Below are 17,327 nucleotides of genomic sequence, written 5' to 3'. Positions count from 1 at the left end.
ACTTATCCACGCCATCTAGCGACACGCAACGCATACACCCCATACCACTGAGCTATTTTTTGGTGAATGGAATCCTACAGAAGTGGATGATGAAGTTTTTAATATGCAAGCTGTATAATGTACAATGTGCATAGTATGTTGTTGTTTTTGCATGTGGGGTTAATGGTGCTTTACTACGTTGGTCTTGTGCACCAGACCACTTCGAAAATAATATATCCGCAAAAAATTGATTGATCGGGTTACTGCAGGCGGTGTTCGACCGTCTCTTCTATCAGTGCACGTGCGGCACAATGTGTCTTGTACTTGCTGAAGCTGAGCCGTCAGAACATTCAATCCAATGACGAAATTACAATCAATTCATGTGACTCCTACATTATGTACAATTGTACATTGTACAATGATTTCAAGGACGGAGATTTTAAACCGACTCCGGAAAATAATGTGCTGCGTTAAATCCTCAATACATTACGATTCGCTGCGGTGGTACTTCCACAGGAAGTTGATAATAATTGATAATAAATTGCAACTTTGGCTATTTTTATGTTACAATAATACGGCCTGCCGAGGCCACCGTCAATCTACGTCAGATACACTTCAGTCCGAGTTTATAATGGACATTTCACACCCGCCTGTTCAACGGCATACGACACTACCGGAATGCTTGGTTACTTCAGCATTAACTTCCAGTTATTATACAATCGAAATTATTTTCCTTCCTGTTATCCGTAGGTTGTCATCATAGGCGTAGCCGGGGGATAAAAGCCACCGTTCCCCCTCCCCTTTTCGACTTGTCCATTGTGACTCCTTATACATGCCACTACGACTCATCAGAGTTGGGCCTAGGCGATGTAAAGAGGAGGCATCCACACTGAATGAAATTATAGAAGATAATATTAAATGATATGCGACAAATCAGGTGGCAAGTGACGGAAGGCGAGATCGATATGTCAGTTCGTGGTCCGATAAATGTAGGCTACCAGGTTTCGCGTATAGCAGTTGGCAGGTATCTACTTTTTGCAGACTTGTTTATACAGTGGGAACGTACATTCTAAGACTTTGTTTCGTAGATGGGTTCTAATTTGCACATGTTAGATTAGATATTGAAATCCGTTAAACATTGCGACTTATTCGACGTTATTTTATATATGCCGTTTTTTGAAACACATGAACCACATAAAGGTAATCTAGGGCAGTGGTTCCCAAACTTTTTCGGTGGCAGGGCCAAATTTAGAATTTCAGAGTACGGCCGGGGCCGCACGAATACCAAGGCAATGAAAGGAACCCAAAATAGTCACCAAAATTTGAAAATTGTCATTGTTCCGATCATTCGCTTGACGCCATTGGCTATTGTGTTGCCGCACTCCCGTTGTTCAGAACAATCAACCTTTGCTGGCTATTTTGGAGTAGTTTTATTGCCCTGGCTAGATTTCAATTCGTATCAGTGCGACACTTGCTTTCGATAAACACCGACATATCAAATTATTCGGACGCTTGGGTCGCGAGCTATAGGACTACCAATTATGCTGTTTTTTGCCGGCTAAGTAGTACGCATCTCGGCGTATTCAATCGTGAGTCACTTGTTTGCACATCTATCCGTAAATTAGTTATCAATACCCAGGGCCGTAACAGCACTTCGTCAGCCCCCCCCCCCCCACAAAAAAAAACGTTTCTTTTGGCCCCCCCATAGGGTGATAAACAGAACTTTAGGCAGCTATTCTCGACTAATCGCGCGAAGCGCGAAAAATTTCTATAATTCATGATTGAATCGGTCAATATAATTGAGAATTGCATATATATTGGTATCAATTTTTATCCTCTCTCTGCTCACGTAATCAGGTTGACCGGTTGAGCCGAGTGAGTTGTGTTTGAAAAGGTAGGACCACTCAATAATAATTAAACATCTTCGGGCGTATACCCGTTGGCAGGAACGAAACAGCACTTCGTCAGGCCCCCCAAAACACTTAGGTCTTGAGCTCCCATAGGGTGATAAAACGACCCCCCGTGCCGTTGTTCGCTTCTGCCACGAAATCAGGATCCCCGTTTAGTGAGCCAGCGCGGAGCGCGAAAATTTTCGATAATTCAAAATAAAATAGGTCAATAAGATCGGGAATTGCATATATATTGCTATCAATTACTTGTCCTCTCGGCTCACGTAATCAGATTTACCGGTAGAGCTGAGTGAGGTGTCTTGGAAACTGTAGGGCCCGTAAATAATAATTAAACATATTCGGACGGGCGGACCCGTTGGTACGACTTCGTTACATGATGTTATTTGTTATTTCGTGACATCCAGTCTGCTATATCAAGAAATATAGAATCCCCCAAACATACTAAACTAAAAGATGCACACGATTTCAAATTGGTAGTTCTTCACTGGCATATAATTCTGCCCGGCGGGATGGTAGCCTATTTGTCTCGTGACGTTCAGATTGCCAAGACAGGAACATTCGGCGCCAGTCATTTAGGCGCCGATGGTCAATTATACCTATATGCATTTTGAATATACATAACGAAGTTTTCGGTCAGCGTACGGGCAGTCCTTTTCGGCCAAGGTTTTCTCGCTGTCGATCGTTCTGGCACACTTCTTGGAATCGCATGTTACATGGCCTAAAACTTTATATGTCTTCGTGCGTCGTGGCGCGGTAATGGCCAACGCCGATATGCCCACTTCTATAAATCTTGCGTTATTTTATCTTGGTCGAAGAGTACCCAATAATTAAGGTACTTGGAAACCTGAAATCGCGCGCAGCGCGAAAAATCTTCGAAAAAGTTGCATAAAATACTCTATAATTTATGCTAATTCACTAAATAATTTTGGGCCCCCTTCGAGCTCGCTCCCCCTAATTGGGGGGCTTGGGGTGCGGCAGTTACGGTACTGTCAATACCTATATCTAAACCTATATCTATAGGTACTGCCCGTTCAACTGGAAAGTTAGGGCACATTGCATTGAAACAGCAGTGACGTAATCTTAGCAGTCTACTCACAACTTTCCTGCAATCCTAATTGAAAACTCCAGACTCCAAACCAAGCAAGAGTATTTTATAAATGTAACTTTTTTTTCATTAATCGATTTCTCAATATTTTTGTGGGGGCCGCAAGAAGGCTAGCTGGGAGCCGCATGCGGCCCTCAGAGCCGCGGTTGGGAATCACTGATCTAGGGCTTGGTGAAACCACAACTATTTATCCCTTCGATAGGGTGCCGCGACCTCAAAAGACGTTGAGAACCACTAGCGTAAATATTTGTTCTTGCACAATGCACATGCACATGTTCCATCCTTTAATCATTATCATCAATCAACGGTTCTATATTGGTCCGCTCAAAAGACACACATTACAATTACAATCATACTAGACGTATCTACGAAAGATCACCGTTCGCATTATACGATTGAATTGTGTCAGTCGAATCGAATATTTGGAGTCCATTTCAGATTTTGTTTCGGATATTTTCCAATAGTTGTAACCAGAAGTGAGTTTTGATTACAAATCAAAAGAATATGAAAATATACTCGATATATTCGGTATCGGTATTTAATCATACCAACGAACCAATTCCTTACCGTAACCAAATATCCAACATAAAAAAAAACATTCAGTAAAATTACTACTCAAAGTCGAATTTTAGAGTCCAGTCTTTCGTTTTCTTCTGAATCAGGATATCAAATCTTTCATTCTGACTGATCGTCAAATGATTCTTCCAGTCACCGACTTGTCCTTTTCTCATATATTTGGAAATTTTCTCGTCAAATAAGCCACTTTCGACCAGATGGGAGTAATTTACCGTTTTGTTATCTTTCATGTTTTCAAAGGCGCAATGATTTGCGATGACGTCGATTTGCGTCTCGGAAAGATCCTTTTCCAGGAAATTGGCCAACTTCTTGATCTCCGCTTTGCAGTTCCTTTTCATGTTTTCATAAAAAGCGAAGTAGATCGTGCCTTGTCGCTCTTGTGACATCTGAATAGGCACAATTTTACGGGTAATTTATATTGTAGATAGAAGACTCCCACCGTGGCTTGCCGGTTAGCTGACGATTGTCAAGCACGCGGGCATTAAAATATAAATATTCGCAGCACAGTTGCTGCATCATAGGGTAGGCCTAATGTTTATCCGCCACGAAAAGTTCTAATTGTAGTGCATACCTGCCAATACTTATCAACATGGTCAAACCACGAGCCGAATGCCAAATTTCCTTGATAGAAACGTTCCAAGAATTCATTCAACGGACCGGGGTCAGGCAATATCTTGTTCATTCGGTGAAAGTAATATGATGACACGCAATTGTCTTTGGGATTGCGGGCAACATAAATTAATTTGCAAATAGCTTCGTTTTGTAATTCGTTCGGCAAAAGCTGGAAGGGCAAATGGGTCTTCATAAATCTGCAATGTGTATGATACACGGCGTTAGTGCGAAAATACGGAGAAACAGGAATTATAAATTTATTCATCAAATGCATCGAATCATCGCTCAAAACGCATCACCTAATTCAACTGTCAGCGATAGGTGGTATCACTTCGTGTGTATAGTGAACGAACGCTTATCCTAACGAGAAATCTGCTGTGTAAGAGTGACGACATAAAACACTAAACAGTGGACTGTTTGAATTTTAAGATGCACAAAATCGTATTATTAATACATTCTAGAATCTATAGGTTGTCAATGGTATAAGAGAAGTCAATTAGTTTGTAGCTGGTGTTGCACAAAGAGGTGGTCGTCAGTAACCGAATACTTCAAGTTTTACACTATAGTCTGGCGTACTTGCAATACTTGCTCAAGTGGGTATGTTTACAGACTAAATCCATTCCTACTTTTGAAACAAACTACATACATTTTACACGTTCGATTCTTGAAACTGGAAAGTTATTTCTGGAAATGTTCGTATCAGTTTTACGACTGAAATTATCGTAGCAACCGTGTAAAATGACGTATTTGTAGTGTCAAAAGCAATGTTGTGGCAATTGCTAATTAGATAGATACTGATTTCCATTGGGAGAGGCAGACCACCCCATGCAATTCGATACTAAACGCATGCGACGCCTCATTTAAATATACTTCTTGAAACTAGCCTATATTTAATACTAGTATTTTTCGGACCCTCCATCAAACTATAGCCTATATTTATTTCTTACAGTATTTTTCGGACCCTTCATTTTGGCTTTAACTTTGAGAAGTGTTTCCGAATCTTGGAAATTGCTACTTCTTCTTTGACAGTACTACTGCTTTTACACGAGTAGTAACGTTGACCATGACTACCTTACCCAACTCTGGTAAATTTCATTGAATTAGCAATAAGTCTATAGTAGTATAGTACATATGGTGATTCAGCCATGTTAGCAATTTAATTTTTTGGGGATTTACGTTCACTGTTGTGTCCCAATGAAGGAAACACTTGGGATGAAATAAATTCTACCTGTAGTCAGTGTAGTGTAGCCGAAGGGACCTTCATGATCCGTATATTTGAAAAGATGACGAATAACCGCGTAGATGAGACCATATATCAGATCAGCATTTGAAAACCCTAACCTTGTGCGTTCTCTTGGCCACGTATTCAACTCCTCTAATCCCTTTCCCGCTATAGATCCTAGTTTCTCCATCCACCCGTAACGTTCTCCCTGCATTGTTATCTTTGCGAGAGTTGTATCTGCATCATTACAAATAAGCCAAACGATCTCTTGCAGCCAAGTTGTCCCTGCGAAAATAAATCTCAAGTTCGCCAATAATTTGCAACATCCTGTCACCTTCTTTTATTGAGAGATTCTAAAATCTTAGGTGAACATGATAAAGGCCAGGGAACCTTCTGGCCTCCGTCTTCTTCGATCCGGCTCCTCACAGATCAGAAGGGAAGTAAATTGAAAAAGCATGATTACCGCTATTTTGTATACGCGTTAAATTATAATTAGGCTAGTTTTATGTAGTAGCTATGTTGTGTTAGTTCTAACTATCAGATATCGTAGGTCATTACATAAAATGACTCGTGGCGGTAATTGTGTTTGTTGGACGACCACAACGACCGAGTTGTTCGCCATATCTGATTACAATAATTTTCAACAGAAAAAGACCCATATATAGTCGACAAATGAAAGTGCATGGCATATTACTACATTACTGGTCAGCGGGTATGCTAAGTATTCGAATTTAACATTCAATAATGCCATAGCATAACGTATATTTTGTGTTAAATTGATGTCTCTCCATGTGAAGACCATGCACCAGTTTGGGAAGCCCTGGATAGTCTATCGATGGCTATTATTGAAGGAATTTTACTTAGTAGCATCTAACCTGCTTTAGGATATGTAGCCACGATGACGTCATCCGGCCTCATCTTCATCTTCAGCACTTCATTTAGATGCTGCTTCCTCCTCTCACCACCAAGTATTGGAAGGTCGAATCCATTCGACATGGTGTCCACTCGCAGCACTGGCTCTGGAAACTCACTCATCGCGTCATTGATTGAACCCTATGTCAATGTATGCGTCCAATATATTGTATAAAGTTGCGTAAGATGTATAGGGTTATAATGTGACAAACTGGTTATTGAAGGGACCATACCTACTGAGAAGAACCGGCAAATCAACACTCCCGTAACCTATCCTTTATAATATGTTTTACATAACTCAAGTTGAACAGTATATTCATATTGAAATGAACCCGAATATTTTCGGCTGACACTCGTCAGGGGTAATCGTCAGCAACTAGTAGAGAATTGGAAAGAACACTGTATATCAACAATCGTATCACAAAATATGACGTCACCAGCATGAAATTTCGTGAATGAGAGAGCGTTCAATGTACTATTTTTAGGTGGTACACGAACTCCTTTTGTTGACAGAGTTTTGGTTGGTGTATTTTGATAAAAGTCGACTCCAAGGCACACAAATGGAATTGTGAACGGCCTCGCCCAACGATTCGAAATCGGTCGTCTCGATAATTATTCGCGCACATCGGATTATCTAACAGATGTTTGCCGATGGCAGAATTAATGGCCTTTGATCGATCTGTCAACAAAAGGAGTTCGTGTACCACCTAAAAATAGTACATTGAACGCTCTCTCATTCACGAAATTTCATGCTGGTGACGTCATATTTTGTGATACGATTGTTGATATACAGTGTTCTTTCCAATTGTCTACTAGTTGCTGACGATTACCCCTGACGAGTGTCAGCCGAAAATATTCGGGTTCATTTCAATGTGAATATACTGTTCAATTGTATATTGAAGATCTGTCGCTCCAAGAAGCTCTTCAAATAACTCAAGTTGTAGTTTACCCGATGCAATGGGTCTTATCGGCAAGATGGTGAAGAAATATTGGCTACATACATTTTACACTATACGTACGTCGTACCCGTTACATAGTTAGGCGGAGTGAGATTCCAAACCAAAGAGTTAGATGCCAAAGAGAAATGTAACATTATAGTGACACCTTGCAATGCAATTTGTAACGTTCCGCATAGCCAGATATTCATAGACTCGTATTTCATATGAAGGAATATTATAAGTCTTTAAATCGGTTCTGCCCGCAGAAATATTTACCAGAAGCGGCAGAAGCACTCTTCATAGAATAAATTCTCCTGTCTTTATGTGTAACTTGTATATAGTATATACAGATCTTATCGAAGTTTCAATCAGGCTCAAGACCAAATCTATTCTCCTCCGGCTACGGACGACTTACTTACTGGTTAATTTACTACCTTGACTGGTTGCAAGGATTGTATCTTGCGATTTTCAGTTATTTATACAAAACAACCCTTTAACATGATCTAATAAATTGCAATTCATCAAAGGAGTGGTTATGTCACACACCACTGCAGAAAGAAGAGGCATCGAATATGAATATGGCCGTGATAATTAGTCTTCCAGCCGAGCATCCATATTGCAGTATGCAGTTGACTGTATAATCATGTTGCTTCGCTGCATAACCGTTGTGATCTATTTCCGCTATTGACACTTATATTTGATGATGAAGGATCATGCTCGATTGACCAATTCAGTTAAATTCATCGTAAAACATCATGTGCTAATTTGGCTTTACTTCAATAAATAGTTTAGAGCAGTGGTTCTTAGCCTTTCTGATATCATTACTTTTAAAAAGAACACCATCATGAAATTCAATTACCACCATTTCAAATATATTGTGAATGGTAGTAGGCTACTTAATAAATAAGGTTATGATTGAGAATGTCCATTGTGCAGGTGCTATTGAATGAATTTGGTTTAATGTGGTCAGAATAGCGCTTCCCGCCAATTACAATGCACAAATATAATTCGTTACATACCACTGGCGAGAGACAAAGTTATTGCAAAAGCTACGATTAGTGGTGCGTCATAAGTCAAACATATTTTTACAATTGTTTCTCAACTATGAAAGATAGGGAGTCACTGCACTTGAAGTTCTTATTAGGTTTATTTGAATTATTCCGCGTCACTAAAAGTAACGGTTACTTACGATTTTCATCCGCATCTATCCCAATTTTTATTCGCACCGTACGCACCACGTTTGTCAACCGCACTGCAATTTTTTTCATACGCACAAGTGCGTACCATCCAACAGGTTGAAAAGCACTGATCTAACCTATTTCCACTTTCAGTTAACATGCTGATATTAACCCAACGGCCCCAATTTTAATTACAATTCTTAGTAAAAGTGCCAAGACTAACCAATGCCATGGTTCCTAAATCGACCTAAATCAATTTTTAACTTTAGCCCCAAGCGATTGCAACTAGCGGAGAATGCACTGAAGCGGTACCGGTAACCGTATCCAGTGATCTTGCAGCTTTATTTCCGCTAGATGACTCTGTTGATTCGAAATATGTGCAAATGCGAGTCTGTATTCATATATTAACGCAGTGGTTCTCGAACTGGAGGGCGTGAATGCATCTGAAGCGGGCGCGAAGCTGCGGTCAAATGGAAAAATTTTCGCGCTTTGCGCGATTTACCCCCAGTTCATGGTTATTGCTTTGTGTTTAGTCCGAATTTCATGTTTATAAACTCTCCCAACAACAGTCATCACCATTCATGCCATCAAACTTCCGTCGGAATTGCTAGCATTCTGGTTGCATTTTGTGATATGGCGATAATTAGAGCGCGGAATTGTTCACTATTATAAAGGGGGGCGTGTCTAAAAAAATTTGAGAGCCGCTGCATTAGCGAGACTCATTTCATCAATGTGGACGAGCCTGTACGCACCAGAATCTCATGATCCAGAAGGACCATAGAAATACTCGTCACTACAACACCCTTACAAAAACTTAGTATGGGCACGTTATGAAAATATCAGCGATTTCTTAACGGTAAAATTACACGATCATAAATAAGTATACCATCGTACGTGGAAGCAGACTGTAAAAGTAGCTTCTTTTATTATAGAAGACAACTCTAATGCGTAGTGTGGCGTCGAAGTCTATTTATACCAGTAATTATGTGTTGCAATCAGCCGTAACGCACGGTATTGATTTGGAAATCCAGGATTTGCAGATTGATTTTAGGAAGAAGTCATCGGAGACGGAAATGGCGATATCTCTTTTTCAATCACTTTACCACAAGTACGATGAATATTTCCTCTCTCTATAGTTGTATAAATAAAATTGCAATCCAACTGAACTTGGAGAATGGCGGACTAATCACAGCACAAAGTCGAAAGCCAGCGTCGAATCTGCCGTCGTTTTTCGATACCAATCATCAAATTCTTCGTTCTGACTGACAGTGAAATGATTCTTCCAGTCACCAACTTGCCCTTTCCTCATGAATTTAGAGATGCTGGCATCGAAAACTCCATTTGCAACTAAACTGGAGTAATTCACGCTGTCGTTATCCTTCATGTTGTCGAAGGCGCAATGATTTGCGATGATGTCGATTTGCGAGTCGGAAAGATCCTTCTCCAGGAAATTGGCTAACTTCCTGATCTCATTTTTGCTGTTCTTCTTCATGTTTTCATATAATACGAAGTACATCGATCTTTCTCGGTTCCGTGACATCTGAATTGGAACAATCTCGTTTTTAATTTCTATCGTGGAATGTATGTCGGGATAATAAACTTGGTAAGCTGTCTGGTACACTCTCCTCAGTGATGTTGGCTGCCATGCAATTCAAGTACTAGTTACCACAATATCGTAACCGTGTCGTCAGATTTATCCTATAATAAAATTTAGGCAACCAAAGAGCAAACACAACACTAACCGCAGTAGTGTTTACGTCATAAACACATTAACCCTTGTTATGGTCGATCAAAGGGGTTAGTTCATTATTATCACATTACAGAAAGGGTTTGGGTTTGCAAGAGGTCCACTTGCTCAAAAAAGTTCACAATGAAAAAAATTCAAGAATGGGTTTGAGAAGATAGCTATAAATTTCTCCTTATTGCCTCTCCCTTACCTTTCATTGTGATAAGATGGAGGGGTTGTGTTGCTTTTGGGTCAATCAAGTATCTATCTAGATTCTAGAATGTCATGAGATTAAGCCAAGGATGCTGTATTTTGTTGTTACTCATTATTATGTGGCCATCATCCTTTGTAGGTATATTGCTTTTCTGTACTGTCATGAAATGTTCTCTTTGGCAATACGTTTTCATTACGATTGACTGTCTTCACATAACTACATGAATTTAATAAATGTTACAAAAATTGCCACCGCTTTATGGAATCAGAATCCGTCGATATATAAATATGCAAAGTTGGAAATTCGGTGTCTGTTTTGCACATTGTAGCATAGCATTTATCGTAAACATGTTGGAGAAACCACGCAAAATATGGTGCAGTAGTTAGGCAAATCAGTTCTTCCAGATGACCAATAGCTATGAGCGCAAACGCATTCCTTTGCCAATTGGTCTGAAAGTGTGACAATATGTACATTGTACACTTTTATGCAGGACCACATGGACTTAGTCATCCCTTCCCCCCGTAATGATGGCCTTGGGTGTCCCAAGCATACGGTGTTAAACGAAAGGGCGGGTTTCGTACCCCAGACACCCTTATGCGTGGTACATTTCAACAATGATGCTTTTCCTGTTACCTGTGGTCGGCGAACTGTTGCTGTCTAGACCCGCGAAAGCGAAACAAATATTCATGGTCGAATTCGGTGAATGAAATTGGAATTGCATATATTACTTTCAAATTATTTAACTACTCTCAGCCTAGCGACGCACACGACACCAAACTGGCATTTTTTCACAGGGCGCATATTTGTTCTTTAGGGATGGTCCTTTGTGATGTGGGCTCAGATGACCAGAACTAGAATATTATAGGCACTAGTGCGGAGCGGATCGACAAATTCTCCGGTCCGACTCCGATCCGGTTTTCAAATTAGCTGGTCCGGCTCCCATCCGGCTCCGGCCGTATCAGGAAAAAGTACTGATCCAGCTCCGATCCGGCTCCGGCCAAAAATCTAAAGTCCGGCGTGATATCCAATACGGCCTAACACGGTACGGTACGGTGGTTCCGTGAATTTATAAATGTGGCTCGTTCATTTCCGCACTGGCTTGGTGGTTACTTGCGTGTGGTTGGTTGGTATAGTTATTTAGTTACAAACGTCATGCTTATCCATAAAGATTCTGGCCTTTTCAAAAAAGTACTGATCCGGCTTCGATCAACTTCGGCCAAAATTGAAAAAAAAAATCCGGCCGGATATCCAATCCGGCTCCGGTCGATGCTCCGCACTAATAGTCACCTTTATGCGCCTAGGGAGAATATAAAATTTGTACAAATATGTCCGTTTCGGCCTGCACGAGACGGTCCTTTTTTAAACAAAGTTTACTCGCCGCCGAGATTTTTTGCTGCACACTTTGCACTGTTCGCAGAGTCGTATGTTGGCTGAAACGTGATTGTCAACGTTTTGGTGTGTCGTGACGCGGGAATGACCGACGCCGAAATGTCCAAGTCAATAAATTATGCATTTTTTCTTGGTGGAGGGAGTGCAACTCATATTAATATCAAGACAGCTAGCGACAGGGTGGCGAGATAGCCCAGTGGTATAATCCGCGCTGCAACACCAATGGGTGCGGGTTCGAGTCCGACCGAGGTCGACTTCCGAATTCCGATACCTAAGTGTTGGAGGTTTACCTAAGCTCCTCCTCGCCACTTCATCCGCGTCAGCGGTGTCTTACAAAAGCTTGGAGGTGGGCCGTGCTATAAGTCGGCAGTTACGGAAAATAAGAAAAATATCGGCCTGGTTTAAATGACCAGTAGTCGACAAACACCATGAATACCCCAAAACAAACAAACAGCTAGCGACAAAAAAAATGCGCCAGGCGCAAGGAAAATTTGAAAGATGTTTTATAAATATAAAAAAAGACTATAATTCATATAAGTTTACAAAATAATTTTGGGCCCTTTTCGAGCTCGCCCCCGCCCCAACTTGGGGGATTGAGGTACGGCAGTTATGGCCCTGCTTTTATTGCACCATAATCAATATGCTACGGTGGCAGTTCAGCAGGAGCTCGCTTCGTACATCGTTTTTTCGATGAAACGAGTGCACGTTAATGAGACTATAGCTGGTACGGCGAAGCCTTGCAGTCATAAACCAATATTCGACATTGTTCAAAGCTAGGAGACAATTAAAAAATACTACCACCACGGACCGATATCAGTACGCTTCAAAAGTGGACGGAAATGTATTTTAGGAATAACTCATTCAAGGATTGGGGAATATCCTATATCGGCATGAGAAAACTAATACGCACCTGCCAATATTTATCGACATGCTCAAACCAAGATCCGAAGATCAAGTTTCCTTGAGTAAAACGCCCAAGAAATCCTCCGAATGGTCCAGGATCAGGCAGTCTCTTGTTCATTCTATGAAAGTGATAGAATGACACGCAATTGTCTTTGGGATTTCGAGCGACGTAGATTAATTTACCGACAGCTTCGTTTTGTAATTCGTTCGGCAAAAGCTGGAATGGTAGGTGGGTCTTGATAAATCTGTAACGCATTATACACGACGTTTGCGCCAAACAACGAACACCTTTAAATTTAAATTGCATCGAATGTTAACATTGATATCATCTGAATTCACGCACCCTTAAGTGATATTGGTGGCATCGCCGCCATAGCCGCAGGCCAAGATTAGAATTTGGAAGAACCTGTGAGGGGTGAATGTTTTAAGAGTTGCAAGACCTCACGAATCAGTTTTTACGTATTGACGATCCATGACATCACATTACCCAAGTCAAATATTGGGAGGATAAAGACGCCTTTACACACCCATTACTTTACTCCACGGTTCACCACTTCCGTGGCGTACGTTTTGTGTTTCTAGCTTGTAGCCCAAGTTTATTGTCTTGTCTCACGCAGAAAACAGTTGAAGTTGAATGTTACAAAGTCCAGTAGCTCTTAACATTGTTTTAGCTCACGGAGCAGTAAAATTTGAAGAAAAATTGGCGGAACGGTGAACCTTCAAAAATTGAAACCAACCCAAAATGTAATTACCACAGCAGTCTGTTGCAAGTACGGTACTAGTAACTATATAGAAAGTGACATTTTGCGGTTATATGTTCATGATGCCATTCATGTAATTTACAGTAGTGTGTCTGCCGTATTGTTTCTGTCAGTAGATTATTTTATTGTTTATTACGCAACTACCAATAAATAAAAATGAAAATTTAAGCCTAAATAAAATACGCATGATGAACAGAATTGAATGAAACTGCATTCGTGTGTGCTGCCTGAATTGCGGGACCATTAGTCACCCTATTTCGGCACCAAAACGACACGCCGAAGCAGATAAAGCAGGGCTGGCCAACCTTTTCAGCCAAAAGGCCACATTCGATCGACGAAATATTGCGGGGGCCACTAGCCGCGAAATTTTTTTGAAGGTCATAGGTCAATAATATTGTCACTTGACTATATTGCGGGCATGTTATATTTCGCTGGGCTAATTTTGCTATTCGGTGCATGGACATTGGACATATCGATATCGAAAGCTGCGACCAACATGCGTCCATCATTTCGTGCCTAGGTTTCATAGTCGACGGTCTTACTGCGAGCGCAAACGCAATGTTGCATATGTTGAACGACACTTTGTCTCGTAATCGCGAATATAGTTCGACTCAATCTGATACATTAGGTATTCTTCCATTTTCACAAAAGGGCAACCATATTAAAAACAAGAAATCGAGTGACAACATGTTGCGCCAAGCTTGTTACAAATTATTTTTAACTTTGATAAATCTATCGCGAATTATTCTGCTTCATTGTAGTGTACGAAGATATACCAATATGTGAATAGCTGATGGATCTGTCAATGCGTCGGAACTGATATTTTAGTCATCACATCTCTAGTGTTGCGGCCAGACTAATCAAATTTTTGGTTCGCCTTGCAAGTTCACAATCTGTGCAATCCAATTTTGATGATATTAGAAATTTCGGAAATTACCTCGCGGGCCACTCAAAACCTTCTCGCGGGCCACATGTGGCCCGCGGGCCACGGGTTGGCCGGCCCTGAGATAAAGTCTTAGCCAACACGAGGTGCTATCCCAGAATGATCGACGATGATAGAAATTTGTCCCGAATATAGCGACAGATGGCTTTGTCCTTGCACAGCGACCAACAAAGGGAAATATTGCGCCCTGTGAATGAATGCAAATTGGGTATCGTGCGCGTCTCACCGAAAAAGTTTCACTTTGAATTATCTGTGGTACGTATGGGCGATCTTTTAAGTGTCGACTAGTTTGCCGAGCGAGATAGTGTAATGGTTATGCGTCCGGCTTTTCGATCGGTAGATTGTGAGTTCGATCCCCGACCGGGTCGTACCAAGACTCGAAAATTGGAATCCTGCTTGGCGCCCAGCAATCACGGATAGCATGGAGGAAAAAACAAACGGGGGCGCAGACTACATGACCTCACGGCCGTATCGCAACTCCGTCGTCAAAGCATCTCGATGGTGCAGGCGAAAAAGAATATCATATCTCTCTCTCTCTTTCTCCGGGGGTCACGAAATAACAGAATGCTCCAATAAAGCAACTAATGGCTACTGGTCCCGCTGACGCTCACCCTCGAGAAACTAACTGGCAGTAACACATCATGGCTCAAGATGTATAATCACTTGCCCCCCAAATCTTTGAAGGTACCGCTTCTATCAGCTCTACAGGTAAATCTCATAATAATCATGTTTATCCTATATGCAAGTAACAACATTATTGAACCATTTCAATAATTGCCTATGAAAAATTTATGTCTGTGAGTGAAATACATGTATATTGACGACCCCCCACCAAGCTGTGTTAATCACCCAATATGGGCGCAATACCATAGTTTTTTTGATATATTCCCCTGACAGGGGGTTATTTATATCTTCAATTTTTTTCCTCTCCACCCTCTATTTTTGCTGACTCAGGTAGAGCGTGTGCTACAGCCGAGACGTGATTACAGTCTCCCGTGCCGAAGACGTGGATCGACCGACAACGCCAACTCGAGTAATATTCTTCGTACCGACATCGAGAGAAGAAGCGGCACGAAAAGGAACTGACAACATCGACACCCAGCCACCTACAAAACAGCTCAATGAATAAATGATCATGTAGGCTGCGCGGATCAGCGGGCCATGTCGAAGTTGTCACTCGCATGTCGTCACTGGAGACGGCTTGAACTTCAAGTCAAATCAAACATGTTACCAAGTCTAATGTTGTTTCAAAATGCTGGAAATTACGCAACTAGCGCAGTTCTTAAATTGTTTCTCAACATCTTGCGTTTGGCAATTACCCTATGTAATGAAAATTTATCATATCTTGCGGATTGGCACCGGCCCGCGAAACGGCGGTTGATATAGTGATATATATGCCTATAAATGATATAGGAAATACCAAAAGATACAAAAAGATGGCGATTGGATTGACTTGATCAATATGATCGACATTGAAATGACCTCGTTTGTTCTCTTGGCCAAGTATTCAACTCCTCCAAACCAATTCCCGGAAGAGATGGGGACTTTTCCATCCATCCGTAACGATCTCCCAGCAGAGTTTTCTTTGCGAATGTTGTATCGGCGTTATTGCAAATAAGCCAAACGGTCTCTTGTAGCCAAGTTGTCCCTGCAGAAGTGTGACACGAATTCTAAACTCTGATATTCCGCAGCAGCCCATATTCGCCGCTTGGGGATGGGGATTCGAAATTTTTCGGGTGTATACATCATAAAGACTGACCAGAAATATATTCCTAAGCACATGGGGTGCCGTCATTGGTATAGGGTAGGCTAACACTGCACTGAAGTGATACTATATTCGTTCGGATAGCCCAAGCACATGCTATAAGTTCTGTCAAAACTATGATCGGTCAACGGTTCTTGTTTAAAGTTTATTGCGACGGGCACACCTCACCTGCTTTCGGATATGTAGCCACAATGACGTCATCATGTCTCGTCCTCATCTTTAGTACTTCGTTTAGAACTTCGCGCGTCTTCTCGGCCCCAGTTATCGGAATGGTAAATCCATTCGACATTGTTTCCTCGCGCAGAACAGGTACTGCAGACTCACCCATCGCAGTATCAATTTCTCTGAGTACAGTTAGGGTTATATGGTACGCAGGGTAGGCTGTACGTGAATCGGAAACAGAAAAACTTGATATAACTCGCAAGGTTCACGTACGGCCCTGATTAATTACTAATTTACTAGCTAAGCGCGGCGGCGGCGGAGTGGAAAGAGAGCAGTGGTTCGTAATCGGTGTTCATCGAACACTAGCGGTTCCATGCTCCAGGTCAAGACACACATACTCAACTCTTAAATATCATTTTTGAGGACACGCCCGTCTTGGCCATCAGTGGTTACAGGTAATTGGGTGCGACTAGTAATCGAATTGTAATTGCTGTGGTGGTACGTCATGTCCAGTGGCGTACTTAGAAGAGGTTGGTATTTGAGATCATTGGAACTGTCTGGAATGCCAATTCTAATTTCAATCTTTATAAGCTCATTTATAAGCAAATGGTATCAAGCTGTTGCGTTTCGACGGTGGCACTTTCCGAGGTGGAGTCTCGCATTTCTCAACTGGTATCTGGCTGAGAACAGCCGAGGTCACACTGATTTTCAATGAGTATTCATTATAATGTTTTTGTTTTGTGTGAAGATAATTTTAATCGCGCTGTTCATTTTGTGCACCAGTAATCTATGGTAAGGTAACAGATGTCTAGATAGACTTTTGTTGTAACGACTAAGCGAAAATTTGGAGTTCCGCGGAGGCTTGCAGATTAACGTAAGTGTTAGGCGGGTTATAAAGTCAAGAACGTCGGAGTAAAGCATCTATTGCAACACATTTCTCGAAGGACTGATACTAATAACACAAGTTACACAATCCTGATTCAGACCTATAAACTAAAACATGAACACGTAGCCAACAAGCGATCCGTACTG

At 41.4% G+C, this 17,327-nt stretch overlaps 2 protein-coding genes and 1 long non-coding RNA gene across 5 annotated transcripts in view; 1 reads left to right on the top strand and 2 right to left on the bottom strand.

Moving 5' to 3' along the window:
- LOC145448180 (uncharacterized) overlaps positions 1–17,327 on the top strand; it is a 453,937-nt gene that overhangs the window by 386,031 nt on the left and 50,579 nt on the right. The window lies entirely within an intron of this gene.
- Positions 1,699–9,190, bottom strand: LOC145448029 (sulfotransferase 1B1-like). 2 transcript variants are annotated; one of them, XM_080326335.1, is made up of 6 exons: positions 8,444–9,190; positions 6,280–6,457; positions 5,524–5,689; positions 4,142–4,379; positions 3,783–3,956; positions 1,699–3,715 (listed from the first exon to the last, which is right to left on the bottom strand). In XM_080326335.1, exons 1-6 carry the CDS (start codon positions 8,456–8,458, stop codon positions 3,686–3,688), a joined length of 801 nt encoding a protein of 266 aa, XP_080182461.1. In that variant the 5' UTR covers positions 8,459–9,190; the 3' UTR covers positions 1,699–3,685. The 2 variants fall into 2 exon arrangements, with proteins under 2 accessions (XP_080182461.1, XP_080182460.1); XM_080326334.1 differs by having other exon boundaries at positions 1,699–3,956.
- Positions 9,341–16,519, bottom strand: LOC145448031 (sulfotransferase 1C4-like). Of its 2 annotated transcripts, XM_080326338.1 has the most exons (5): positions 16,302–16,441; positions 15,851–16,016; positions 12,848–12,909; positions 12,672–12,783; positions 9,341–9,972 (listed from the first exon to the last, which is right to left on the bottom strand). In XM_080326338.1, exons 2-5 carry the CDS (start codon positions 15,923–15,925, stop codon positions 9,619–9,621), a joined length of 603 nt encoding a protein of 200 aa, XP_080182464.1. In that variant the 5' UTR covers positions 15,926–16,016; positions 16,302–16,441; the 3' UTR covers positions 9,341–9,618. The 2 variants fall into 2 exon arrangements, with proteins under 2 accessions (XP_080182464.1, XP_080182463.1); XM_080326337.1 differs by having other exon boundaries at positions 12,672–12,909; positions 16,302–16,519.

This window comes from Botryllus schlosseri, chromosome 10 (genome assembly GCF_051294905.1).
Source record: "Botryllus schlosseri isolate E-star chromosome 10, Bs_hap1, whole genome shotgun sequence".
In the NCBI taxonomy this organism is placed as follows: Eukaryota; Metazoa; Chordata; class Ascidiacea; order Stolidobranchia; family Styelidae; genus Botryllus; species Botryllus schlosseri.
This window is presented reverse-complemented; position numbering and strand designations above follow the sequence as displayed.

Excerpts from the sequence above, each read along its gene's own strand:
- LOC145448029 (XM_080326334.1), bottom strand. Across the intron at positions 5,690-6,279 it reads GGCTACATATCCTAAAGCAG|GGACAACTTGGCTGCAAGAG; the intron begins GTTAGATGCTAC and ends TTATTTTCGCAG. Across the intron at positions 4,380-5,523 it reads TGGCCAAGAGAACGCACAAG|ATTTATGAAGACCCATTTGC; the intron begins GTTAGGGTTTTC and ends TACACATTGCAG.
- LOC145448031 (XM_080326337.1), bottom strand. The coding sequence starts at position 16,461 with ATGGGTGAGTCTGCAGTACCTGTTCTGCGCGAGGAAACAATGTCGAAT. Across the intron at positions 16,017-16,301 it reads GGCTACATATCCGAAAGCAG|GGACAACTTGGCTACAAGAG; the intron begins GTGAGGTGTGCC and ends ACACTTCTGCAG. Across the intron at positions 12,910-15,850 it reads TGGCCAAGAGAACAAACGAG|ATTTATCAAGACCCACCTAC; the intron begins GTCATTTCAATG and ends AATGCGTTACAG.